Source organism: Knufia obscura, assembly GCF_036327395.1.
Source record: "Knufia obscura strain CCFEE 5817 isolate CBS 148926 chromosome Unknown scaffold_12, whole genome shotgun sequence".
Classification (NCBI taxonomy): domain Eukaryota; kingdom Fungi; phylum Ascomycota; class Eurotiomycetes; order Chaetothyriales; family Trichomeriaceae; genus Knufia; species Knufia obscura.
The window spans coordinates 680,946-707,895 of record NW_027042698.1 but is presented as its reverse complement, the minus strand read 5'-3'; the positions used below and the strand labels follow the sequence as shown (position 1 = coordinate 707,895).

Below are 26,950 nucleotides of genomic sequence, written 5' to 3'. Positions count from 1 at the left end.
ACAGCTGAGCGCGAGCCGAGCTGAATGTGCGATACACGGCGACGCTGTTTCGTGTGAGTGAGAGTTGCGATGGAACTTGTTCGTGATTAGGCACGATGGAGCATGAAGCATATGGACGTGTTTGAGTACGGCGCAGTGCGTTGCTAAGGCTACTCAGCTCACACTCTTGCTACGGTAACGACCATCCGTGGTACACCGCCTTAACCGAACCAGTCTCTCCCTATCTCCGGTCAGGCTGCACAGCAGACTGTCAAATCAGAGATTGGTTCGGTTTCAGCCAGAATACCACTTCTCCAGCATGGGTCGAGCACTGCCAGCAGTGCGTCTCACTACCATTGCCATGCAACCCTGTATATATCATCCACCTTTATCCGCCGCTCCATTGATTGGTATTGTTGGTGGACATGTCGGCATACCGGTTAACTCCTTACGCAGGGGATCATCTGGAGGGCTATCCGGGTGTGCCTCGATGCTCACCGACATTGAGAATTCGTCGCTTGTCTGCTGTCCTTCACTCCTAACGAAGCGTGTGCATATCGAATCGTTGATTGGGAAGGAGAGCGTGGATATGGCCTCTAGGACCGAACTCTTCATGAACAGCGGCGTCTCCATCGCAGCAAACACGGCGTGGAAGGCACCCAAAGCGACTCGTGAAGATGCGCACAGGAACAGGATACTCACATCCTCGAATGTAGGCAGACGAATGAATGAATGAAGTTGGATTCATGATAGTGGCGAGCCAGCTTCGCCCGTCAAATTCTCAAGGCAACAGCTCTGCCATGCTGTATGGTGATGGTCTCATGACGTCTGCGTCTTGACCTTGTTACATGCCGTTGTCCGAGTACACCAGGTCCGGCAGACTGTCGGGTGTTAGGCTTCGCGTTACTGCTGGCTTAGTGTGGCCTTTAGCTGATCGGGCGTTGATTTTGGTGGATTTGATGTGTTGGTTTGCGGCTTGAACCTGTTTGTCGTCCTTGGCTTTGGAAAGTTGCTTGCTTGCTTTGTCCTTGCGGTTCTTCTTGTGCCATTGCCAGGTTTTGGCGGTAACTCCAGCTTCAAGCAGCGGTGCGAGAAGCGTATGGAGTGTTGTCGGTGCCCACCGTATGACCTGCTTCGTCGTAGATGGCACTTATCTTCCGTGCTGAGCGATCGTCGCGGAGAAGCTGGGAGGAGATGTTTGCCATCTCACGTTTCAGTCTAACGTTCCGACATACCGGCGGAAGGTTGAACCGTGCTTTTACCGCGTGCAATCACCGACATAAAGTTTCGACGATGCATGCTTCCTACCTTGGGCGGAAGTTTCTAAATCCATTTCGATCGGAGGGCACCACCGCGAACGCCGGCCGATCCAAAGATCAGATTCTGTCTGATCCCGCTGGTCCTGAGTGATCCCGCCTTCGCTCGAAGCCCGATTCCTCAGGATGTACCAGCCAAGCGGGAGACGGCCAGCTTTCATGTCTTCCGGTGTAATGGCGAGCATGGAATATACCTTGCCTAAGCCCATCATGTGGGCGTGGATCGTACACGACGTGGACTGCGGTCCTGCAACAGCAACCAGAATGCTCCGTACAGCTGGAAATGGGATGGAATATCAGCCGACCAATACCTCGGATTTTGCCATGCGGCAAGGCAACCCTGGGCCTCAACTCGACATCAACGGCACCTTCGATGAACTCCCACACAACCTAGCCTGCTGTTCGTAAAGCTCGGCTGGTATGTTGTGCAACACTGGACCTATGTCACCGACCAAAGAGTCGCTGATTCTCAAGCTCATCACCCGTTGCCACAACTGCCAGGGTGAAGACTCGCGCATTCTTCACCGGACCATACACCACGCGTTACCAGTCTATACTGCAGCCCACCAGCTCTTCTAGCTTCTTCCTTCCCGTAAGCGTTCCACGATCACTCATGAGTACCGCGAACTAAGCATGGTGCTCAGCACATAAAGTAGACCCGTTGTTGTAAGCACTCCAGACACATACGTTTAGTGAGATGTCGGTTGAAAGCGCCTGTAGCTCGATTCGTGGATCCGTTGGTGGGGAGGCACCGAGATGCTGAACGACGGTCTCTAAGATAGCTACAGTAGCTACCGCGAAAGACCGTTGTGTCGTATGATCTTGTTGGCGATCTGTTCGGTCTTTGAGAACGCTCCGGACGATGCATCTGTTCGAATGGTGACTTGGTGGGTGAGAACATCGTGGATGATTCGTCGGATATCCTTTAGGGTAAGGGTATGATGTCCATCGCAGACTGTGGATGTCAGTAGTGTTTTTGTGAAAGGTAGTGGATGTGCATACTGCATAGGTCGTTAGGAGGACACTGGGACTCCCGTCGTGATGACAATGACATCGGGGCCCTAAGAATGGCGTTCTTGGGTTGTAGTGATGGCAGTTTGTATTGCGCCTCCTCTGGACGAGTCTTGCCACTGGCTGACCAGTGAAGACGAGACAAGGTATGGGGTTGCTATATATATGTATATATACAACGTACAAGTACGTTGCTGCTTCTGTAAGCCGGTAAGGTTTGCTGTTGATCGTAGCCATGGAAGCAAGTAGCGGTCTCATGAAAATGATTTTACCCGCGTCGAGCTGAATCTGGAGACGTCTGTGATGATTCGACCGCGGCATGTCGTCAGACTGCTCGTCGACCATGCACGTAATCGGATGGACCCAGAGGTCGAGGACGATAGTGTGTCGAAACGCCTCTGCGAATTGCTGTGATCCGGAGTCTGATGCATCAGTGATTGCAGCCACTGTCATATCCAGTAGTTGTTCGGTAGAAGGATTAGCTTTTTGCGAACAGATGTGGTGTCGGATCTAGGATGAAGATTGCCACAGCCTCTATTTGTGCAGGTTGGAGTGGGATGCCATAGAAGTGACGTCCACCTCCCGCTGGAGAAGACGCGGTCGTTGATTAGATCATTCCAGTCGTTGAGGTTAGGAATTTGTGACCTAGGAAACAGAGATCATCTTGTGCGTTCTTGCAGGCCTGAGGCAATTCGAGAGACCAATTGACTTGTGCAAGTATTCGACGTTTGAATGCAATGAATGTCTTGACTGTCTTCAAGACATCTTCTTGCTCGCCAAAGGCTTTCATGACACTTTTGATGCCACCCGACAGCGCAGAAATGAAAGGCCCAGGCGATCGATCTTTCGTTGCAGCTTCCTCACGATCCAGTGCTAATGGGGAAGGGGCCAAATCTTTTGTGACTCAGCTTGGCTTTCTGGCCTCGAATTTGAAAGTTCTTGGCTGAGACACCTACTTGATCACCTTCTTTAAAGTTGTAAGCCATGTGTTTCTTATCGTAGTAATGTCTCTGTGATGCAAGAGCTTTCAGGATGAGGTGGTTGAGGTGGTGGGTGCCATACACCTTCCATGTCGATTGCGTTCTGCTCGGCTTGCTCCCTTGCTTGCCGGCTACGACAGCAGCCACTCAGTGAGAAGGCGGTGAGGGATCGATTTGTGCTCCGATGTTGCTGTGTCTGGTGGCGCCTGAAGGGAACTTGATATAGGAAATCAGCCTGTGATATTGTTGATCGATGGTGTGGATGCTCACCTTGTATATATATATACTATATATGTGTATGCATGATGTAGAGCACGAGGACTCCCTCACCGCCGATAAGCCTGGGAGGCAGTGAAAGAGTCCTGCGTGCGGGATAGGGCGAAGGAAGAGAACAGGACAGATTAAGGCCGAAGAGGGTGACCGGAAGCATTGAAAATCGCACCCATGTCTGCGCAGGGAAGCATGGCAGGTAGCAAACAATGTCTGAAACGTGGCAGGCAGGAAGGGTGGCTCTGGAGGTTGTGTAACCTGAAATCTGGGAGTGGAAGCATGTGTCCGGGTGACTGGCCGGCGTCAGTGCTTGGCCGTCCCAAGCTTCATACCTCTCGTTGTGACTTTGGAACCGGCGAATGTGAACTCATATTACTGTGCAGAGGTCCAGTGCACTGTCAATGGGTTGCGGACTGATATGCGCCAACCAGGATGTAGTAGAACGGCAGTAAGCTGGTTATGCGGATTCTGCATAGGACATCGTTGCTGCTCAATTCAGATCCGGACGGGTGCACAACACTCTGCATTTCTGGCAATCAAGACCAAAAAACTGGCCGAATAATGCACTCACTGCTGTAGAAATGTGACCCACTGCCACGCAACCTGAATATCCTGCAGGAACCAGAACGTACCATGCGGCAATGCTCGAACAGTGATTTGTCCTCTGTAAGCATGTTCTCCCTGCCTCAGCACGTGAGACCAGACATGCCAGCTCTACAGCTCATCCTTCACCGCCCCTTCCTCTTTCATGCCTCCCTCCTCTTCAGCCTTATTCTCGAATCCACAAACAGCAGGCGATCCGACCTCCATCCTATACACACACTTCTCCGACTCCGCAATCTTGTAAATCTCATCAGTCTCCGAGCAGCCAAGGACAACCCTCGTGCTCCTGTTCGGACCATTCCAGCAATGCTGTCCATTCTCGTACTTCATCACGACTCTGTCGCCTCTTCCTAGGCCTTTTCCATCAGCCGGTAAGTCGTCGTCGACATATTCAATTTCGAAGCCAGCAAAGTTGCCCATAGTGGTTTGTCCACCTCCTTTCTTGGGCTGTTGTGTTGTCTTTGACATAAAACAGTGGCTGTATTTGTATTCGCCACTCTCTTTCTCAACGCAAGTATCTTTTAGAGCCCGGAAGATGCCGCCTGGTCCGTAGTCTTTCTCGAGGTCTTCTCGGTCACGCTTAAGGTCGTTCTGGGCATTAGTCAGGTCTCGCTGTGCGTCGTCTTTTGTCTTTCGTGCGTTCTTGACAGCTGGAGAATCATCCACGTTCGTAGACTTGGTAGCATCAGGCAAGATACCATTGTCGATCAGCATCTGCCTCAAGCTCGACACCGACCCACTGAGCCATGACTGTAGTGGCGGAGGCAGATACGACGTGAGAGAGTAAATCGCAGCCGCATCACTCGGCTCCTCCTCTTCAGCCTCGAACTCAGACCAGTTGATCCCACTCTCGGTATTATCTTCCTTCGCAATCTCAACCAGATCCCGATCCTCAGCATCCGTCCAAGTATCAGTCGACTCCCTCGCCGCATAATCCTCCCAGCCCTGCACCGCCTTCTTCACACCAGCATCATTAAAGTTAGGATTATACTCCTCCTTCAACGCAGTCAACAACCCCTCCAACTCAGCAACCCTCTCAACCATATCATCCCTCATCTTCCTCGTCTTAGTCAACGCACCCCTCAACTCCCCCACCCGATCCCTACTCAAACTAAGCAACACACCCAACTTCCCCCTCCCCTTAGCCCCCGCATCACTCTTCACAGCCCTCATCTTCTCCCTCCTCTCCACCTCCTTCAAACTCTCCTCCGCCTCCTTAACCTTCCTCTCCAATCCCTCTATCCTAATCTCCGTCGCATCAATCTTCTCCCCCACCTCTTTCCTCCTCCTATCCGCCTCAAACTGCAATTCCCTCCTCTTCTTCGTCGCCCTCCCCAACCCCTCCGCCCTCTTCGCCTCACTCTTCTTCCACTCCTTCCCAATACTCGCACAGCGATCCTCACATTTCACCCCACCCACACCCATCCATTCATCGCCCCCATCACAGCAAACATCCCAATCACACACCCCATCATTCACATTCTCAAACCGTATATACGCAGGCACATGTCCCTTATTCTTACAGTAAAACCCCGGCAGCGCCATACTCTCGTTCTTGGGCGTCAGGGCATTGGCACCGGGCCGCGGCTGCTCAGGGTTGAAGTGGTGGAGGTATGAACATGCTGATGTGCCGGGTTCGTCGCTGCCGTCGGGACAGTCGCAGTAGTTGTCGTTTACGTGGGAGAAGGGGATGGAGATGCTGGGGTTGGATATGCAGGCGAAGGGTTTATCTGGGGCTTTGTAGAATTTGGCAACTAGACGTTTAGTCAATTTATGTTTCTGTACGCCACCTCACCTCGTGCGGAAGGTTTCCAATGGGATATGTTATGGACAGGACGTACTCACATTCTGGACCGACACCTCGAGGCCGGCTCGAGTCTGACGAGGAGCGTGTGTCAGCTGCTGTTGCGAGCAGCGAGTTCGAGGTAAGCGCTAGCAGCACCTGTTTCCGGAGAATCATCTTGAAGATATGGTGACAAACTCACAGAGTCCCAGCACTGAACTGTAAACTTATGCTGTACTTTTGTGAGACTTGTCAACAGCAGGTGCGATCGGCGAACTTTCCATGTTTAGGGTGACGTAGCAGTTGCTTTCAGGGATCTATGTTATTGCCTCAGGCACGACTTAGAGGGAGCAGGGCACGCAGGGATAGAAGTTCGCGAAGGTATTCAGCTCAAGCATGAATTTGCTCTTGGTGAAATCGAAAAGTGCATCGCCGCTACAATATCTGGACGCTACAAGCGTTCATGGTACGCCAATTCTCCTCGTAACAGCCTGCTCAACAAAGATACACCAGATCCGTCCTGGTCGCTGAATCCTCAAACAAATGGTCATTTCATCATCCAAGAAGTGCTGCAAGCTCACAATGTCGATTCGCATTCAACCCACATTACCGCCCGCCAGCACCCATTCTCGCGATCCCATCCATTAGAGATCCCCTTTGGTACACACCCGGCCGCGTTCCCGCCGTCGGAGCCTTAAGTCCAGATCCAGGAGCAGGTATACCACTCCCATACTTGCCCGCAGCAGGTTTAGCAAGCATACTCATTGGTCTGGGTCTCCCATTCACGCCCATCGCACCATTCACCGTCCTCGGCTTGTTCGGACTCTTTACTTGCACGGTACTGTAGCCGTTGCTGTTGTTGTTGTAGCCACTGCCTCCCTGCGTACTGTCACCCGACGCATCACTCCTAGGCGGACTAACAGGCTGACGTTCTCGTTCACGGGCCTCCCTAGCTTCCCGCTCTATCTCGCGTTCCCGTTCCTGCTCCGCGCTGACGGAGAGGAACACCTCGACTTGTGCGACGAGTTCACCCTTCTCCACGCGTTCCTGTTCAAGGTCGACGCGGAGTGTATCGCTCTCCCGTCTCATTGTGTCGATTTCTGATCGGACCCCTGCGAGTTCAGCCTCCATCACCTTCTTCTGTGCGGAGAGGTCTTCGTTCCATCTTCGAAGCTCTTCTATTTGACCGTCCATGCGGGACATTGCTTCAGCTTGGCCTGGCATGATGGCGCCGCTGATAGTTGCGTCGCGCTCGGTGAGGAGTCTTGTGACTTCTTCTTGTGATTCTTTTAGTTCAGCTTTTAGTGCATCGATTTGTTTGACCCATCTCTTTTCGTAGCTGAGCTTGAGATCTGCCACTTTGCGTTCGTGTTTCGACTTGTATAGAGCGTGCAGTTCGCGTGCGACTGTCTCTGTAGCATTCTTGACTGCAGCGTCGACGTCGACAGGTGAGCTTGAGCCTGGCGTGGAAGGTTCTGTGGACCACTTGACGGGACTCGGCGAGCCTCTGACTCGGTCTGACCGTAGTGTATCGAGGGAAGCATTGAGCTCCAGTATCTTGACCTCACACTCTTCTGTCTGTCGCTCGGCTTCCTCGGCTTGCCTCCTAAGCTTTTCTCTTTCTCGCTCTTCTACGAAAGCATTCTGCTTGACCTCCCGCAGTACGTCTTCCATTTCTCTTGCTCGTCTGTCAAGCTCTTCCTTTTCTGTTTGTAACTGCTCCTTCTCTGCTCGTTCTGTGCGTGCCTCTTCACCGGACTTTCCTGCTCTTACTTCAGCATCCGTGATAGACTTCTTCAGAGCAGAGACTTCTGCCTCTTTGCCAGCTAAGGTTGCTTCGAGACCAGATATTCGTGATTGGAGTTCGGATCGGAGGTTCTCGAGTTCGCGAGGGGTGATGGTGGGAATGGAGCGTGGAGTCGCCATGGGACCAAGGTCGATGTCTAACAGATCGGTGCCGAATCCATTGGCAGAATGCATGTTATTCCGAGCATTGGCAGGTGTGGCAGGTACTTGCTGTTGGTCCGGAAATAGCTTCTGAGGTGACCTGCCTGTTGCTCTTTCTCTGTCGACCGATGCTTGCGATCTATGTGATGGTGTTGGGTTGACTCTGATTGGAAAAGCACCGCGACCGGAAGGACTGCGCCTAGAAGTCCTTGGTGTCGGTGCAGGAGGAGGGAAGAGTATATTTGTTTGGCCAGTAAAGTTCATGAGATCGGCAGGAGAATCAGCAGAATGGCGGGCCCTTCTAGGGGTGGCCTCGTCGTCTTCGTTGGAGGAGGTATCACTTCTCGAAAGCAAGTGTAGTGGTCTTTGGCCCGTTACTGGGGTGGACATGGCTATTGAATTTCTGTTTGGCCGTGGTGTCCAACCATCGGTGGTTGCTGTCTTGGTCGGGGAGTTTCGTAGGTTGGCGAATTTAGTCATGTCGGTAGGGATGGCTGAGATTGTGCTCAGATCACCAACAGTGTCGTCGTGGATGGTCTTGTCAAGGCCGAGAGTTATGTCGATATCTATGGTGTCGCCCTCCGGTGTATTCTCCTTGTTGTCATGATGCTCGTGGATTGTGCTCATGTCCTCATTGAGGGCAGTATAGTTTATTGTTGTGTTGTTGATCGAGCTCTTTCTCGAAGTTGCTTCATTCTCCATATCGCCAATAGCTCTAGTCATACCTTCATTAAAGCGCAGAGTCGACTGCGCCGGAGAGTCAGGAGGAGAGTCCATGGCTACTGTCTCATCCTGCAGTCGATACTTCAACGGTGACCGCTTAACAGGAGAAATGCGCTGCTTCGTTGGACTTAGTTCTTGTAATGGTGATCTAGGGAAAGCTGATGTGGTATGATGTTCAGGCGAGGATGCGAGGGACTGTCGGACATTGTTCTCGTTATTCTCAAAATCGCAATCATATGCCCCAGCTGGCAGTGTCCCTGGTGTCTGCGCTTTGCCAGGAGAGGCCATAGCGTGGCTGATGTGGCTGTCTTCCATGCCTGGTGTGTTTGGGGAGAACCCTAACCGAATTATGATTACTTCAGTTGTTCTGCTATTCTGTTTAGTCGGTGCTGAAGAACATTATACAGTCACTACCGAAGTCGAGAACACAACTGCAGAAAAGGTATGCGTAGGTGTAAACAAGAGCGGCTGTTTCCTGATGCAAGAGTAAGGATACAGCTTGTTCATTACGCCCGTTGCTCCAGCAAATTGCACTTTCGGAGAATAAAGTGTCACTTTGTTTATTTATTCCTGCCCTAAACAGCCCTAAACTTTGGTTCCTGAGCACTAACGCCGCCCTAACCGCGCTGTCAGTCGCGTTGCTTCTGCAGGCCTTGTCGCCTGGTCCTCTGTTGATCTGCACAACACAACAATGATTGCACTTGATTGGTCACTTTTTAGAAATGTCCAAACCCCTGCAGCTTTCTCCTGCAGTGGTCGTGCGGTTCAATGCGGGACTTACTCGTCACTGTAATCTTGATCCGGCCACCCTACTCCACTCTACTCCACCTTAATTCATAACATTGACTATTAATATCGATAACTAATTATATAATTATCTCTATATTATAAGACTTATATTATCGTGCGTAGCTCGTTAAGACGATTATAACGATACTAATAGTATATAGAATATATTAAATTTAACGTTTACGTAAAACCCGATACCTATAACTACCTATTAAACTTATTATTACCTCTAGAGTTAGAATAGCGCTATAATACTACTAAGAGATAATCTATAGCCTTATTAATTATCTACTAAGATAAGGCCTTCTACTTTATAATCTATACGTTCTTTACCTCGCTAGTTTTAAAATAGCTATAATTCTTTACGATTTAGCTGCGAATATAATCCTAAATATACTTAATTAGATTTAGATTAGGGCTATTTATAAGCTAGTTAAGAAGTATATATAATATTAATATAAAGTACCTAGTATTTATATATTTCTTATAAGTAGTAGTATTATTCTAAATTAGTAAAGGTAAGTACTATAAATTCTTTTTTTTATAAATTACTTAATCTCTAGCTTTAAGATTAGCTTAATAATCTTATTTAAATATTAATATTAGTTAATATCTCTAATATCTAGCTTATAGTAAGAGAATAGCTTTATTATTAACTTATTTAATTTCTAATTAATCTTAACCTTACGCTTTACTATACGAGTTCTTATAGTATCCATTTATACCTTAGTCTATTTATAGCGCTTAAGCTTTTTCTTATATTTATTAAGTAGCGCGTTAAGTTATAGCTTTACCTCTACTTTCTACTCTTACTAAATATACTTCTTCTTCTTTAGATCCTTTAGATTAAAGATATAAAACTTACTCTTAAAGTTCTTATTAATAATACTAAAGAATATTAGGCTAGTATACTAATTAAATATAGGTTTAATATAGTTATCTTCTTATACTTTATTAGCTAAATAAGTAATTATTTATAACTTAATAAGGCCTAATAATACTTTAGCTTCGTTTATAACTATAATAATATTAAGCCTAGTTCGTAATATATATAGTAGTAAGTTACTAAATTCTTTACGTACCTACCTTTAATTACAATTTAATAGCGGCTTCTTTCTTAGTTTAGTTTATATATACTTTACTTTATAAAAGTAATTATATACCGTTTTATTTAAGATTTAGGTAAATTCGTACTCTCTTATAATTAATAACTAAGGCTTATACTACTATACTTTACTAGTAGTTACGTAATTAATTATTTTATTAATATTATCTTAAGCTAGTATCTTACTTATTTTGAGAACTTTAGCTTTGATAAGTTATACTTCTACTTAATAAATAAGAGGTTTTCCTTATTCTTATTAATTACTACTAACCTAAGACTCTTTAATTCCTTTATCTTACGCTTCTTCGCGTATATAATAACTCTTTATATAGTAAAATATTTAATAGAGAACCTATTACGAATTTTATATAAAGATATACCCCTTACTACTATAGCGACTATAGTACTACGAATACCGAGGTTAGTAGTCGGACTACGCTTATATCGCTTATTTCTCTCTTCTAGAGTTATACTTAAGTTATCTATAGTAGCTACAGTACTATAGTTATCTTAATAAAGAGCGATAGTATAAGGAACGCGTTGTTTACAGTAGATCTACAGTAACGTCATTCGCTAAGTGGCCGAATCAAGATTACAGTGACGAGTATGTACATATATTGCGGGCATCACTCTCCATCTGATCATCGTCGCTTCAACTTGAGACCTAAATACACGAAACAGTTTCTATTACGGAGACATAAGCACGTTTGGTCATGCAAACCATCGCGTAGCGCTTTGCGAGCTCGAGCTTTGGATGCCACATATTGCGGTATTGCAATGCCGCAGCATCTAGCAGTGAACAAGTCCTCATTTCAATATCATACTATACAACAAGCGTCCCTATGTACTCATGATTCGCAAATGCGGGTCTCTGCCAGGTATCTAGACGTTATAAGATCCCACCCTACTGCCCAAGTCGATACACAACCTCCTTCTTGAAGTAGTCGCTGATGTCATTGTCACGACCACAATGCGTGCAAGTATGCATCACCTTAGCGCCTTCGTGGCCAGGTCCGCGATAGCCAGAACCTGCGCCACCGGAGCTTATACCAGATTCCATGCCAGAGCCATACCCTGAGCCATGTCCCGAGCCATTGCCGGATTGACCCATATGGGATCCACTTGTCATATCGTTATTGATGCCCACGTGAGATGGAGGATCCTGTCGAGGTCCAGGCTCAGAGCCCATTCCAGCGGGCACACCTCGTCGCTGTACTTGAGAGCGAATAGAGTCGACAGCATTGTCCTGGTCTCCCCCATGATGGCCTTGACCATGGCTCATACCATGTCCCTGGTTGTAGCCCTGATCGTGGCCTTGACCAGTCGAGCGGTTCGTGCTGGCAGGCTCATTGTAACTGCTGTGCATGCCACCCATACCTCCGGATGCATGTGAGCCACCTGGTGCACCAGTAGTGTTGTTTCCAATATCGTAGCTTCTTTGGCCTGACATGTCGCCCGTATTGTCATACGCTGAGCGTCCAGCATCCCCATACCGACCCTCTTGCCCGCCGTGGTGTCTTCCCGCTTCATGGGCACCGTAGCCAGCAGCGCCTGCACCAACACCTGCACCAGCGAGGCCTTGTCCGCCGTGTGAGCCGCCCAGAACTCGGCTGTCACCCGACGGACCAATATGATCGTGCCTGTCTGAAGTTCTGTCAGTGCTGGTACTTTCGTGAGACCGGTAAGCCATGTCTTGAGATCCGATGCCCGTGCCCGTGTTTCTCGAGTCGAAAGTTTCTCCACCATGGTGTCTACCTTCATGATGCCCATGGTGAGTTCCAACGCCAGCACCGGTAGTTCTAGGGTCCATCATCTCCTTTGCGTGCTCTACCGTGCCCTGCCCTTGGTGCTCGCGACTACCAGAACCAGTGCCTGTTAGTCCAGTAGTGTCTCCGCTGTCATGGTGACCCTGTTGCCCTGGATGGTGACTTCGGCTGGTGTCATCGCGACCGCCTGCACCGGTGATTGTGTTGTAAACACCATGGCCACGATCACCGGAGGAGGTCGAGTTCGGGTCTTGACCGTACGAGCCAGAAGTGCCTCTGCCGTAACCTGTTGAATCCCCACCGTAACCTGTCGTATCTCTCCCGTAGCCTTCTGTATCTCTCCCGTAGCCTTCTGTGTCTCTCCCGTAGCCTGTACTACCACGATCATAACCGGTGGTATCTTGACCAGCATGGTGTCTTCCTGGGATGTCGCTGGAAGCAAGGCCGCCAGCACCAGCGCCGATGCCCGAACTGGGACCAGTCCCCTCGTACCGTCTCGGGTCATCTCGTTTGTGTAGCTTGTTGTGATGATCGTCCTCATAACGCTCACCAGTCGAGCTACCTGAAAGTGGATTACCCGCAGCACCCGTCGAGTTCATGACATTCGAGCCATGTTTCGTATCTGCAGGGTCCATGACATTTCTGTCATTGACACGGTGATCAACTGAGCCCATTCCATGACCAGAAGTTCCGTGGCCGGATGCGCCATGCCCAGAAGTGAAGCCGTCCTCGGCGCGATCCGTCATGCCGGGACCGGTTGATCCTACGGCGGTGCCGGTCGGAGCTCTATACTCGGTCCCATCTGCGTGCCTTCCAGATGCATGCTCAGAAGGGAAGGAGCCTGGGGTACTCGAGTCGTTGTATTGCTTGCGATCAGAATGGTCACTGTGGAGGGTTTCTTTGAGCTTTTGGCCGATACCCATGGTGATTGTGTTGATATATTTAGTAATGATTGGTATAGGGAGATGTTCTTGGAGAGCCACAGCGCTACGAGGGACCTACAACGATTCATATACTTTTGCACTTACCATTCATCAAGGCAGATCCTCACCAATCTAGCCTCCGCCATCGTTGCAGGAGTCCTAGCTTGAGCCACAATAGTGTTGGAACAGTAGGAGCCCTGACATCAGTTCGTAGAACATACAAGACTCAAGGCCCTATCTTAGAAGAGTGCCCAATGTGGTCGTGGAACTTGAGGTCTGAAAGTTGGCTCAGGATTCGTTGTGCCTTGTTGCGCCTGAGAAAGATCAGCGTTGTCGTAATGCCCGAACTCAATTGTGGATGTGTGCCACGTTTGGGCACGCGGTTTCTGCACGATGACATGCCGAATGTGGCTGGATACTCGAAGCTACTGGTGCGTTTGTTAGTGAAGAGAAGCTGACATGCTACGGGCTGAGGCTGGTTATGAACATCGATCCTTTAATGTCTTGAATCATGTCAAAAGCTGCAGGATCCAGGAGAGACGTAAGCTCGAGAACGAGTTGCGAGGACTCGGTATGACTACGGCGAAGCAATTGCGTTTGACACGCTAAAGCACCCGGAGGTTAGGGCTTGGCACTGCGGCAAGAATAAAATCCAAAAGCGCTCTTAGCGCCAGCCTCGCGAATTCGCAACACCATATCGTGCCATCTCACCGTTGATGTATGTAAGCTGTATACAACGGCGGACGATCTGTAATCCATGCAGTGATAGAAATGTCGTCGACGCTTTCATTCAGCACGTTTGTACCATTGGCTCTGCACAACAAGGCTGGTCCAGGAGCTCGGACCGAATTCTCCTCTCGAGCTCCCATGGCCACATAACATCATCAGCCATTTCCACCTGGTGTACCTTCTCTTTTTTGTCTCCGCATGCCACTCCTTACCAGCAGTACCACCCGCTTCAGCGGCCACATTATCAAGACCTGTCGTAGCCGCAACCTCGAGATTGAGAGATCTTGGACAATCGGCCGACCAAACCACGGCCTTGCCTCGAAGAGGTGTCGTGGTGGTACGGTGTCGGTCGCTCATTCGGGCGTCACGTACACTGTCGACACCAAATGGAATGCAGGAGTGTAATGGAAGGAAAAATGGGCTGGCTGATTTTTGCATCAGAACGAAATATCCTAAAATGGGGAACCCCTGACAATTCCACCTAAACAACAGTATGAAGCATCCGACCGTGCTCTACGTCTTCGTGAGTGCTGACGTTTTCCCTTGTGAGCCCCATGTACTTCAGATGTAGAGGAACGACTTGTGAGCGACGGTAGGTTCCTTCATCGAAGTGAAGCCAAATGGCGTGGTTGGACTTGTCACTCACGGTGTCCTCTGTATTTTGAGTTCGTGCGGCTTGCGTCCGTCCGACACTGCTTGTGGCAGCTTGCTAGGAGTGTTTGTGCATCACATGGGTTGCTTGACATCAGGTAAACAATTACCTGAGCTTTCCCGGTTGTGAGATGGCTCGTCTCCTCGTCAACCACTCCGCTTGGATCCCGCCTGGATCTGGTCTTGTGCGAAACCATGGTGCCACTCCAGCGATGACTTTCATTCTCACAAAAGTGAGGGCTATATTAGTAAGTGTCAGCGCCGTCACACGTACAAGGGATATCACTAACCATCGTTTGATGTCACAGAATACTTAACATGAGATTTTCTCTTGCAAATATTTCCTGCATCTCGCAATACACAACCTCCATCCTTGAATATTCAGTGACGTGGAACGGTACTTCAATCTTGCGACGCTTCGTCTCTGTGTTGAGCCGCAAAACATACGACCAAAAACCAAAAGCCGCCACACTGAATTGGCCATGTCCTCATCAGACAGCGCCGTCGACATCGGGCACAACGATCGTGCCCAACTCTTTCTCAAGCAACGTGCCAAGATTGATCCATCGCTGTCAACGAAAGATGCCAAGAGAAGCCTTCTCGACTTACCACCAGACTTGATCATTCACGTCTTCACCCTTGTCTTTGGTAACAAAGTCGGAGTCAACATCAACGTCCTTCGTCGATTCGACGGAACCCCAAGTCGTCAGCTCATGTACAGTTTCCCAGCCGCAGTCTCGAAGCTTGAAGGACTCTTCGGATGCAGCAGAATCACGAGAGACTATGCCACAATCGTACTTGGGCAACAGGTCATGTTCCAGGCCAATTCCATGAACTTCTCCGACCTGCCGCTCGCTTTTGGCAAAGACAACTGCGCAAGAATACACAAGCTCGATTTCCATGCCCACTTCGGCGTCAAGACTGGCCGAGACACAGTCTGGGCGGACTTGCTGCATATGTTTGTCACATATTTGTGCAACCTTGAGTACCTCGAGCTCTGGTCAGTGTATGAGACCTTTCGGCCAGCGTACCCCGAACATGATGTCGGGCGATCCTGCAGGATCTGTGACGAGACAGAACCAAGAATGCCGGTCATTGATGCAATTCGGTGCACACCTCATCAACCTTCATCCGAAGCTCAGCCGACTGATCAAGGACTCACAATATGGTCCAGAGTATAAGGAGGGCGAGGCAAAAGTCGTCAACAATTATATCATCGATCATTTCGGCACCAAGCGAAAGTGGCAATCTCGTACATCATACACCAACGCCAGCCGGACGGAGGAGGAAGTCATTGAGGTGAGTCTGTTGGGAATTTGAGAAACAATCAAGCTGACGCATCGCAGGACGAAATCTTGAACGCACCGCTCATACGCCGATTAGACCCTACAGTCCTCGCGAATACGCCGATTGAGCAGCTTGTTATCAAACCTTCGGAAGGTCAATCCAGGAATGAGATGGTTGAGGAGGATGTACCAAAACAATCTCACTTCTATGCTATGGTTGATGAGCGGGCCTTTCGAACCAAAGCCGAACACGAGGCAAAGGGTTGGAAGCAACAAAGCGTAAGAGAACTGATCAGTATCTGCAGCAAGATTGAATCACAGGTCAAGACAACGGAGGGTCAACGAGATCTTGTCGAGAACTACCTCAAGGTGCTCGACGAAGCTGCCACCGCCAAGGCCGAACTTTCTGCGCTGCAGGAACGTGTCAAAGCTCACGTCTGCTCAGGACAAGATGGCGATACTGACGACACAAATAGTCCCGATCACAGCAGCAACCATGACGATGACGATGAGGACCAGGGGGATGATTCACCAGACGATGATAATGGTGACGGTCATGCAAGTGATGCTCTGTCCGGCTACGGTCATGGTCGCGGCGGTCATCTAGCTCGAGGTTTCGGGCGTGGCCGGGGTGTCCCAACTGGTCATGCTGGCCCGCGAAATGTTTCAGGCATCTTGGAAGAAGGCAACTCGACCACTACGGTTAATCCCGCTAGACGTGGCCAGAACGTCGTTCGCCTCAGCTATGCCGCAGCTTTGGGCCGAGGTCTTAGTGGCGATAGAGCTGTCTCCGGAAATGGTACTGCTCACAATGTCGGTAGCTCAGCAAACACAAGACGAGGAGGGTTGGGTGGTCCTGCTATTCGTGGTGGACGAGGCGGTCGTGGTCGTGGTCAAAGCAGGGATTGCACTTATATCTAGGCTCGATGAGAGGAAGTCTTGCAATGTGTGGTCAAGAGCACAGTGATGTATCGAGTTCGCAAGGCACACAGCTTGTGAATGTATGCGTTTATGGAAAGGCAGAGAACAAGCTCGGAATGAATATAGGCGAAGGTAACTTGTCTCGAGCTACAGACTTGGCTTAGCGTCAAACACGAAACCAACTCTTTTTTGGAGATGCGGATTACTAAGCATGTTCTCACTGTGTAGACTCTAAACACTTGTGGGACTTCTCTTCGCCCCGTCTCGTTATTGCAATATGCAATTCTGTACATGGTACTTGATTATTCATGCCACTTGATTCTTCTATAGCCAGTACTGCTGCCTCTCGAGATGACTTGCAATTCATGCAATTGAAAGTGTTTCAATCAAGATACGAATACTGCAATATCATTAGTCAATACCCATATGGGCGAACGTCCGAAGTTTTGAGGGCACGTCGAAAACACTGATTGTCAAAGTTATAGCTGATATTATTCTGTATTAAGTGCGGACAGATTGCTAGCAGGAGCTGAGCTTCGAAGCGTGGTGCAATAAACACTGCTAAAAAGGCTTCACCACAAGATGGCCTAGTCCTCCTCGCTAGTTTCACCCTCATCGGACTGCTCCTCCAGCATGTTGCTAACATCCACCATGTCGACATCATCCTCCTCTTCCTCACTCTCTTCGAACTCGTCTAGTTCCTCTTGGTTGGTAGTTTTGAAAGAGCCGAACCTCCCCAACGCAGTCTTCAATTGTGCGATGTACTCGGCATCATTTCGCGGAGCATACCGATCACCCATCAGCTCATCGTCTCGAGGAGCATGCTTCTTGTGACCTTTCCAATCGAAGATTGGGTGGTTCAGTCGATATTTCCGGACAAAACTCTCCTCGCTGTCATCTTCGTTTGGTTTGGCAGGCAAGATAAGATTCTCTGGTTCATCAGGGAGGGGGTCGTATTGTATCTGATCGTCCATTGCATCCAATACTGTTCCTGAGTCGAATTGACCGTCGGCATCGGTCAAGTCTGTGTACCGCTGCAGACAATGGTCGAGTAAAGCCTCGCTTGTTTTCCAGTTCTGCTTCCACAGTCTGTCAGCAACGGTGGACTTAACGACTGTCTTATCAGATTCTGTATGCTGCTCCAACTGTTCGTCCTTCTCGATTGACCGAAGAATTGCGCATACCTTTCTGACGTACCATTCCGGCACCCAAGTTCCATCACTGCACATGCTTTCGGCGTACCACCTCGATGGAAACGAGCAAAGGAGTTGTGGAGTGGTGCTGGCGGCTTGTGTCTCATAGATCCGAAGACTTTCACGCGCTCGCTTATTTGCTTCTTTTCTCAAATGAGCGGTCAGTCTGAGGCCATCGGCTCTTCGAAGGTTCTGCTCTTTTTCGGAGGGTCGAATGGGTAAGTAGAAGCTCATCTTGTCCAGCAGAATGAGTATGTGGTTGCCGATTACTGTCAGCAGAAGCGTTGCGCGTTCACACAGCTAAGGGAGTAGACCTATACCAACAATGCGGCGCACGATGCACGACAATGCCATTGTTTCGCTTCATGGTGACACCAAGATACAGTGTACCGTGCGACAAAGAGCCCATTGTCTTCTTCGCGAAGACAAGACCTTCATTCTCTCCTTCGATAATGAAGTTTGCTATTCTCCTTTGTCGTGGAGACAAACAAAACACAAGTCATTATGGCACTTCTGCCTGCCAAAGCACATGGTATCCGAGACATGTTACATATACTGAATAAGTTCGCCGGTGGTAAGTCTCAAGGCTTCATGCATACGAATTGGAACTGCGAACAGAACAACAGCAACAACAAGAACAGAAGACTAATGTCCTCAAATCCATTGAAAGCAAGACCTGCACCCCCTGTATTGACCAAACCTAGCACACCCACAACAGTCTCCAAAAGTGATCTCGAGAAGTCCGGTATCACTTTCTTCCCCAGCTTCGAGGAGCAGCAAAGCCGTATCCAGAAACAACGAAAACAGCAGATTAGGATCGATAGGCGAGATGCATTCCAGGAGCGGCTGCGAAAGCAGGATGCTGCCGAGCTGGAATTGCAAGGTGCAGGAGACCTCGCGAGATCAACCAGTATCAAGCTGCAGAAGTTTAAGAAACCACTCTACTAAATGGACACACGAGGTAAGCATTGTGAACTCAGAGAAAGCACATCCGTTCACGATAGGAATGAAGTCGAAATTTAATACCATGCCAGCAGCAGCGTTGAGCACATCAGGGCTTACGATGTTATTTGGTAAGCAGAGTTGTGACCTGGATTTTGGTTCGAGAAGCTTATCCTCAAGAAACCTTCACTCAGATCGCCCAGACATGAGTACGGTTACGGCAAGCACAGAGATGGACAATGACGACGTATCAGTGGCGAGCTCCAGCATCTCAACACCTTGGGACAATAGCTCACAGCCGTCATCTGAGATATCGTCGGACACTGCACCTACCGAAGTATCCGCGGAGGCTCCTGAGCAAACCACATTATCTGCCGTTCGGAAAGCACGAATAGCATGGGCTGGAGCCGGAGCATCAACAAGTTCCGATGAGGAATCATATATTCGACTTCGGCCAGTGACTACCACAAGGCACTACTCACCTCCATCGAAAGAGATCTCCTGGAGTGCCAATACCTACGATAGTCTCCTTGAAGACAACCACCATGACGAAGAAGACGCCCCAGCCGCCCCAGATTCCTTCGACTCATTCTTCCACCAGAACCCAACTCGACCACCCTGGCCGTTGAGCTCCATCAATCCCGAACCCACGATCACGGCCGCCGAGACATCAGGTATCATAATCCCAGCACAAACCCGCTACGAACTCAAAGTCCAAAAGATCCAAGACAGCAAGAACAAGAACGAGGACAAACCCACCGACCTCCCGCTCTTCCTCGACGAGCCCGACGCAATACCAGGCTACCTCTCAACCTACTTCCACCAACCACTACCCCATTGGACCGAGCCCCACGGATCCCCCGAGATCGACACAACACACATCTACCCCCTCTCCCACACCAACACGAACCCGTCCATTCACGGACCAGGCCTCGCCCACCCAGAATGGACACAAAACAAGTCCTACGCCAACACCCCCCTCAACCCCACCTGGCACACATCCTGCCCCTTCGACAACATACAGCACAGTCACGACGATCCAAAGACAATTTACAGCAGCACTCGAAACGAAACCTGTAAGTGCTTCCTCCCCACCCACGCCCTAAAACTCACACGTCCAACCCTAACACACGGCGAGGGTGCAAGCCCACAGAGTAACCCGAAGTATATGCTCTGCTGGACGACACTGGGATCTACGGGGTGTCAGACACTTACTCACGCCATCCCCTACGTTGGTCGCGATGAGAATAGACGTCGAAGGGTGTTTGTGCGGTGTGGACAAAGTTTTCATTTGGAGTGTGCGGCGAGGTATGTTAAGGATTGTACTGGTGATGGGATGGTTAGATGTCCTTCGTGTGGGGAGGGGTGGGATGTTAGTGTGGGCGTTGGGGTTAGGGTTGAGGCGTTGGTGAGAAGGGCGGGGAGGGTGTTTAGGTTGTGAGGTGGGAAGAAATTGGGGAGTGTGTATTGTTTTGTAGATTGAAACCAGCTAGATTTGACTTCATTTGCTTCGTTTTGTGTATCTAGGTTCCAATATATGTACTACTCCCGCTGACTTTCAATGTAGCTGCATACGTGATGTAGCAAGATATATCGTATCGCTAGGCCGTAATCGTGTGCAATTGCAATTGCACCGTGGCGTGGATTTAGTATGAGATCTAGGTAGACTCTGACGTGTAGGAACTGATCAGCGGTAGAAGACTGCGGCGTTGACAGTGCGCGTACATCTTGATCAATGAACTTGCCAACTAATGGCCTCGTAGATTGAGACGTAAGATATAGAAATGGAGGAGTTCAAAGCTGCGATACGATTGACACGGGCTTTGGTTTAGGGATTATTATAGTGAAGGAAAGGTTTCTGTTTGCTTGAAAGACTGGGAAGTTCAGTGACGCTGAGTCAAAGAGGCATAGAGGGGCTGCAATCTTGCGACAGCTTGACTGTCAAGTTTCGGGAGGTTCAGAGGGTCTGCAAGACAGGTGAGCTCATGGTAACATGCTTGGAAGATATTCATGTGCTTCTCACGTGCCCTCACTAGCTTCAAGCCTTTCACGACCTGTTTCGTGCTAGGTGGCATGCTTCTCTTCTGGTATCACATTCTACCACAACCACCGGAGAACATGAGCACCATCTCGTATATGCAGCGAACTGTTTCCATAGAACATCTGCGCCCGTACTCTCCAGGCCAACCCAACCCAGCCAGTATAATACGCTTATCTGTTCGACTTGGCAACACGCTCCAACTCGTCCTTCTTCTTGATCGCATACGAGTTCGATGAACCCTTAGCAGCGTTGATCAGCTCCTCAGCCAAACACTCAGCAACAGACTTGACGTTTCGGAAAGCGGCTTCTCTTGCACCAATGGTGATGAGGGAAATAGCCTGGTTGACTCGTCGGAGAGGTGAGACATCGACAGCCTGTCGTCGGACGGTACCAGCTGAACCAATTCGTGTGCTGTCTTCTCGTGGACCGCAGTTGACGATGGCGTCTACGGCAATCTGGATTGGGTTCTGGTCGGTAAGGATGTGGATCTACACACACATAATTAGTACCGCGCTCACGACCACTACCATAGCACAACTCACGATCTCAAAAGCGTGCGCAACAATTCGAATAGCCATCAGCTTCTTGCCGTTGTTCCGACCGTTCATCATCAGAGAGTTGGTAAGTCTCTCGATGATCGGGCATTGTGCCTTTCTGAATCGCTTCGAGGCATATCGGCCGGCCGAGTGCGAGATGTAGACTGGCTGTCTAATCTGGATGTAATCCCTACAAAGCTCTTGTCAGACGTGCCATCCCTTTTTCTACATGCTGGGACTGCATTGTAGTGGTGCTGCATACGTCAAGGAGATATCTCTGATCTCAACATCCTCGTAACTCCATTTGTTGAAGAGCTTGATTGATCCGGCTTCGGCGGCGACGTCCTTGGGGAGGTCGCCGGCGTTGGTCTGGGGGACCTCGACTTCGACTTCGCCGTTGTCTGACATTTTGGCGGTGTGTGGTTGAAGAGAAAGATTGACTGGACTGCGGCCGCGAATGTTCTTGCGAAAAGCAAATGGTGTCTGCGGTCGAATCGATGAATTGCGGCTTGGCGTGGGCTTAGCGCCAAATATTGCCAAGATTTCGAGAAAGGAAAGTGCGAGCCTGACGAAACACGAGGCTACCACATCCCATTTGAGATTACGAGTCAGAGAGTCACTTTCTGGAGTCTTGCAGGTGCAAACTGTCCTTGCTGTCTAGCCTTTTGGCCGTCTAGCTACCAAACTATGTGGGATATCACAATTCATACTATATCGTAAATCAGCAAGACCTCTTTGTCAGGCTCCATGCTCATTGTTGCATCTTCTGTCGATGCTCCTCCTCCATCAAACTCTGCTTCTTGATATACTCCAATACAATCTCCTCCTCGGTCTTCTGCTTCTCACGCGCAGCCTCTTGGTCTTTGCTTTCCTGCTCCGAGGCTGTCATCGCTCTGCGAAATTCTTCGTCGTCGTCATCATCACTGTTCTTACGGGAGATCTGCTTCGACGATTCGGCCATCGAAGCTGCAAGTGCTTGCTTCAATTCATAGTCAGGGTCATCCTTTTCATCGCTCAGTCCAGATTTGGATGTACTGCCTGTCTCTTGTTCGGTATAAGCAGGTGGTGGCACTGTCTTGCGGTGCGCGTGTGAACCACCGGTCGATTGTCGGCTTGCTTCCACCGCTCGCTTGTAGTCCTCGTCGTTCTCTGTATCCTCGTCGTCGTCGTAGTCGACCATCGAAATCTTTTGATCACCTTCGTGGTCATCACCTGCACTTCGGTTCAGTGCGTTCTGTAGCACAGATCTGTCAACATGGACTTCAGTAGGCAATTCTGCAGCACCGGCAGGATTACGATCGTTGCCCGTCTCTGTTCGTGCCCGCTCTGCCTCTTCAACACTAGCTTGCATTGCTCGTCGATATGCCTCCTCTTCGTTCTCGTCGGTGATCGGCTCAGGATTGTTTCTCAAGGTATTCACGCTCGCACGAAGGGCACGCTCGAGCACCTTGTCCTCTTGTGGGTTTCCCTTGCTTGTTTGCTTCACTGATCTCTTGATAGCCTCCTCGAAGTCGGCTTCATTAGCAGCGAGCAAGTCCGCTGACGAAAGAGGTGCCTCGCTACCAGCGGCACTTGACACACGTTGATTGCCCGAAGTACTGCCCTTCTTCCATAACTTCTTCTTCTCCTTATCATCTTTTTTCGTAGTTTCGTTTGTCTTTTCTTTACGATATTTCTGCTTGCTGCGCTTCTTGTCAAGACTCTTCCACGTGGCTACGATTCGTTCTCGTTCACCTGCACCACTCTGTTTCCAATCTTCGTAGCCCTGAGCTGTCCTTGCCGCAATGATGTAATTCTGTGTCGAGCTGCCCAAATGCTTCGTAAGCTCCATGTAGATGCCCTTGAAAGTATAGCCTGGCAGTCCCCAGATTGAGGCGCCTGGTTTGAGGACGAGCCCAAATGCGCCTCTAGCAAATCCTTTCACGAACCCTGCGGCGCCCTCCTTCTGCGCACCTTTCATAGGTTGCGTGACAAGGCCAGATATTCCATCGTAGAAGCCATATCCGAATTCCTTACCGGCAGCGGCAAGCCCCGATCGGAAGTCTGTGATCTTGGCTGGTTTGCGAACTGTGGTGTCGCCGTACAATTTTGGCGCGTTGTGGAAGCCTTGTGCCAGTGACATCGTAAAGTCCATGGGTGACTTCAGCCCAACCTTAGCAATCTTCCCTCCTGCTTTGGTAGCACCGATAAGCGACTCCAGTGTCATCTGACCAGCTTCTGAGCCTCTGTGCGGTGACTTTCCTCCAGCCGCGCGATTTGGTGAAGCCGAACGAGAATGACTTCGGGATGGTGACGATGAGGCCTCTGCGCCATAGACGCTTGACATTGCATGGGGCTGAGAAGTTTGCGACCGAGGAGACATGACGCCTGGTGACATAGAAGCATAGGTCGAGTCGTCTCTATCTGGCAAGTCTTCAGCTTGTTCAGGTTGTTTGTCTTTGGCTTCAACGTCACTCGTTGCAGAACCAGTTGATCTGGCTGATACGGACGGGCTGCGAGAGTGGTCCTTCGACTGCCCAGGCGGTGCGAGAGAATCGGCGCGTGTCGGGCCTGAACCACTTTCGGTATTGCCATCCTTCTTGTGCTCGCCAAATTTCAGTGACTTCAACAGTTCTGATGGCATGTCCATCACACCCGCACCTATCTCCGAGAACATTCCAATCAAGGATGCCGCTCCACCAGAAATCGGTTCCGGTGGACCCGAGTCCGTATGGTACTCACATGGCCGATAAAGTTTAAGGTCTTCGAAGGTCAGCAGTCCTTCATTTCCTAGAACCGTCGCGGCAAGCGCTGACAAGCGAATATCTGTTCTTCGTACCCGCCATACCGCGACCTTGCCTGGACAAATTGAACACCGCAGTTCGTGTGGCCCGAGATGTTTGTGAAAGGAGTCTGCACCAGTGTCTGCACCACTCTCCTGCTTGATCTTGTTGCTTAGCTCTATTGCCCTATCTTTTGATTGTGGTCGAAGAGCTTCAGTGATGGCGCCTGCCAGCTTGTCAGCTGTGAGCTCCTTGTAAGGTATTGGCATGGGACCAGCGCCCGCTTTTGCAGTCATTGCACCCCAGAACGGTTGGTCGCCAAAGAAAGGAACAACGACTGTAGGACACCCCGCAGCAATGCCCGCAGCAGTGGTACCGGCACCGCCGTGATGGACAACGGCTGACACCCGTTGAAAGAGCCAATCATGAGGGCAATTGCCAAGCATAAAAACGCCTTCGGGTATACCAAGCTCATCTGCTCCAAGACCACCCCAACCTTTGGATACAAGTGCTCTTTGGCCTGTTTTCTTGACAGCCTCGAAAATCATAGTAGTCATTGCGTTTGGGTCATCCACCACGATCGATCCAAAACCAATGTAAACTGGTGGAGGTCCAGCTTCTAGGAATTGTGCAAGGTCAGGATCTGGGGTATAATTGGTAGCAAGGTTGAGGAAGAAGAAACCAGAAATATCGATCTTGTTGCTCCAGTCGCGAGGCTTAGGTATCAAAGCTGGTGACCAGCAGTATGTCCATGGTATCTTAAGTCTAGCTAGCATGCCCGGAGCCCAGATAATGCTTACTGGATCAAGGTGAAGGATCCGCTCACGGAACTTGTTGATCAGGTCGCCTAGCCCTTGCCATGTAAGCATATCGACGAGAACGTACGAGATATAGTTCGCGAAGCTTTGATCCGTGTTCGAGGAAACAATGTTGGCAAGCGGATGTGGGAAGGCTTGTGTTGGTGACCAAGGCATCGTGAACATCAGGTGTAAGGGAATGCCAAGCTTCTCGGCTATGTGAATGTGAGCGAAAGAGGGCGGATTGGCAATGATAGCATCTGCCACGAATGGCTTGTCGTCGCCCATTGAAAGGCCACTATCGGTGCTGAGGCTCTCGACGAGGTCGTCGGAAGCAGATACTCCGGTGCCATCTCCAGCTTCGATACATGATCGCCAACACCCGTTGATCATCTCGTAGATAGTCTTTCGGCGTTTTCCAATATCGCCAGCCTTTATCGAATCGATTCCAGGCATCAGACCAGGGTTCTTGACCATGAAAGCCATGAGCTCAGCGGGATCACCACCTATACTGAAGAACTCGAGATCGCTATCAGTGACGAATTGCCTGAAGTTCGGATGTGTTGCTATTCTGACCCTATGGTTGAACTTCTTCTTGAGAACTTGACCAAGAGCAATGAATGGTTGAACGTCTCCTCTGCTTCCGACAATCTGAATGACGATGTTCATTGGCGGAGGTGGAAGTCCCCCTGCCATGCCCAGACCTTCTGGAATCTCTGGCTCAGGTTCATCCTGAGGTGCATATTGGTGCTGGGCCAAGATGGGAGCAAGTATGCTCGTCACGGTTCTGCCTTTCTCTTTGATCTTGATGTTGACTCGGCCGTCCCGCCCAACAGTGGCGCCTGTGTCCATGCCATTTTGACTAATATTGATCTCACCGTACTGGCCTGCGTCGTAAGGTGGAGGAGGAACATCTTCTATAGGTCGTTCATCGTAGTATGTTCGGCTTCGATAGCACTGGTTAGGCGCTGGATCATGATGCTGGGGCTCTTCAGAAGCTGCGGCTGCGGCTGCACCCAGCGCATGTTGGCCTTGCTGCAGCACAATTTGAGGTGGGGCAGTGTCGCCCGGTGGTCGCTGCTTCTCAGACATGGTTGGTGGCCAGGCGCGAGAATATTGGAATCTCGATAGATCTTATATGTGCTCGATCATTCTCTTCCTCACCCTTTCGCACCTGCCTCTTTACCTGCCCGTGTTTGAACTAGATGCTATTAGCAGCGAGACGCAACTGCGAGACACGCTCTTTCCACCACCACACGCGTCACTGGCAATGGGTAGTGTTCTTAGTAGTCGAACAGCTTAGTGAAGCCAGGCTTCAGGTATCCTGTGGCTTAAAACAAAGTTCGAAGCATATACTCACGCAGGTATGTCGGGAGGATAGTGTCTAGAAGTGTTTACGTTGACAAGTCGCTCACCCACGCAATACTCGTATCTAGCAGTCTATCCATGGATGTTCTTAGTGTTGGTTGTCACCAACTTGAAAGCATAACGACGTCAGAATACCTTCAACAACCCTGTATCTGAAACAGACCATGATTCGTTCCAGCGACAACGACGCTTGACTGCAGGCGCGCAATACGCGGTTGGAGATGGCAAAAGACGATCACCACCAAGATGCAGAACGAAGGCTTGGAAAACACGAGTCGTCAGGGCCTGTGGGTGCGGCTTCTCCTCTAATTCGGTAGCCTGCAGGCATTAAGGCAGTTACAGACTAGCGCTTGAGAGCCTAGAACCCTGATACGGTGGCGGCTGGCCACGACTTGGAGACGACCAATGACGAAGTCATCTGCTCTCATCGCCGAAGGCTTCACATGACTCTCGATACATACCTTCTCGACGCTTCAGCGGTGCCACCATGCTTACTGAACTCTTCTCTGTGCCTATGCGATAGTACTAC

At 49.9% G+C, this 26,950-nt stretch overlaps 10 protein-coding genes across 10 annotated transcripts; 3 read left to right on the top strand and 7 right to left on the bottom strand.

Annotated features, from left to right (window-relative positions):
• Positions 1-823: 823 nt before the first annotated feature.
• On the bottom strand, positions 824-1,184 carry PMZ80_009046 (uncharacterized protein; the record flags this gene model as incomplete). The annotated part of the gene is made up of 2 exons (XM_064877442.1): positions 824-1,047; positions 1,109-1,184. The coding sequence occupies 2 exons, from the start codon at positions 1,182-1,184 to the stop codon at positions 824-826; spliced, it is 300 nt and encodes a 99-aa protein (XP_064726944.1).
• A 3,086-nt stretch (positions 1,185-4,270) lies between these two features.
• PMZ80_009045 (uncharacterized protein) lies at positions 4,271-6,119 on the bottom strand (the record flags this gene model as incomplete). Its single annotated transcript, XM_064877441.1, has 2 exons — positions 4,271-5,913; positions 6,005-6,119. 2 exons carry the CDS (start codon positions 6,117-6,119, stop codon positions 4,271-4,273), a joined length of 1,758 nt encoding a protein of 585 aa, XP_064726943.1.
• A 429-nt stretch (positions 6,120-6,548) lies between these two features.
• On the bottom strand, positions 6,549-8,927 carry PMZ80_009044 (uncharacterized protein; the record flags this gene model as incomplete). Its single annotated transcript, XM_064877440.1, has 1 exon — positions 6,549-8,927. The coding sequence occupies one exon, from the start codon at positions 8,925-8,927 to the stop codon at positions 6,549-6,551; it is 2,379 nt and encodes a 792-aa protein (XP_064726942.1).
• A 2,483-nt stretch (positions 8,928-11,410) lies between these two features.
• Positions 11,411-13,195, bottom strand: PMZ80_009043 (uncharacterized protein; the record flags this gene model as incomplete). Its single annotated transcript, XM_064877439.1, has 1 exon — positions 11,411-13,195. The coding sequence occupies one exon, from the start codon at positions 13,193-13,195 to the stop codon at positions 11,411-11,413; it is 1,785 nt and encodes a 594-aa protein (XP_064726941.1).
• Positions 13,196-15,057: 1,862 nt separating this feature from the next.
• PMZ80_009042 (uncharacterized protein) lies at positions 15,058-16,782 on the top strand (the record flags this gene model as incomplete). Its single annotated transcript, XM_064877438.1, has 3 exons — positions 15,058-15,533; positions 15,589-15,874; positions 15,922-16,782. The coding sequence occupies 3 exons, from the start codon at positions 15,058-15,060 to the stop codon at positions 16,780-16,782; spliced, it is 1,623 nt and encodes a 540-aa protein (XP_064726940.1).
• A 587-nt stretch (positions 16,783-17,369) lies between these two features.
• Positions 17,370-18,209, bottom strand: PMZ80_009041 (uncharacterized protein; the record flags this gene model as incomplete). The annotated part of the gene is made up of 1 exon (XM_064877437.1): positions 17,370-18,209. The coding sequence occupies one exon, from the start codon at positions 18,207-18,209 to the stop codon at positions 17,370-17,372; it is 840 nt and encodes a 279-aa protein (XP_064726939.1).
• A 270-nt stretch (positions 18,210-18,479) lies between these two features.
• Positions 18,480-18,923, top strand: PMZ80_009040 (uncharacterized protein; the record flags this gene model as incomplete). The annotated part of the gene is made up of 1 exon (XM_064877436.1): positions 18,480-18,923. The coding sequence occupies one exon, from the start codon at positions 18,480-18,482 to the stop codon at positions 18,921-18,923; it is 444 nt and encodes a 147-aa protein (XP_064726938.1).
• Positions 18,924-19,122: 199 nt separating this feature from the next.
• PMZ80_009039 (uncharacterized protein) lies at positions 19,123-20,358 on the top strand (the record flags this gene model as incomplete). Its single annotated transcript, XM_064877435.1, has 1 exon — positions 19,123-20,358. The coding sequence occupies one exon, from the start codon at positions 19,123-19,125 to the stop codon at positions 20,356-20,358; it is 1,236 nt and encodes a 411-aa protein (XP_064726937.1).
• Positions 20,359-21,128: 770 nt separating this feature from the next.
• Positions 21,129-21,902, bottom strand: RPS5 (ribosomal protein S5; the record flags this gene model as incomplete). Its single annotated transcript, XM_064877434.1, has 3 exons — positions 21,129-21,446; positions 21,501-21,684; positions 21,757-21,902. The coding sequence occupies 3 exons, from the start codon at positions 21,900-21,902 to the stop codon at positions 21,129-21,131; spliced, it is 648 nt and encodes a 215-aa protein (XP_064726936.1).
• A 343-nt stretch (positions 21,903-22,245) lies between these two features.
• PMZ80_009037 (uncharacterized protein) lies at positions 22,246-26,145 on the bottom strand (the record flags this gene model as incomplete). Its single annotated transcript, XM_064877433.1, has 1 exon — positions 22,246-26,145. The coding sequence occupies one exon, from the start codon at positions 26,143-26,145 to the stop codon at positions 22,246-22,248; it is 3,900 nt and encodes a 1,299-aa protein (XP_064726935.1).
• Between the last annotated feature and the right edge of the window lie 805 nt (positions 26,146-26,950).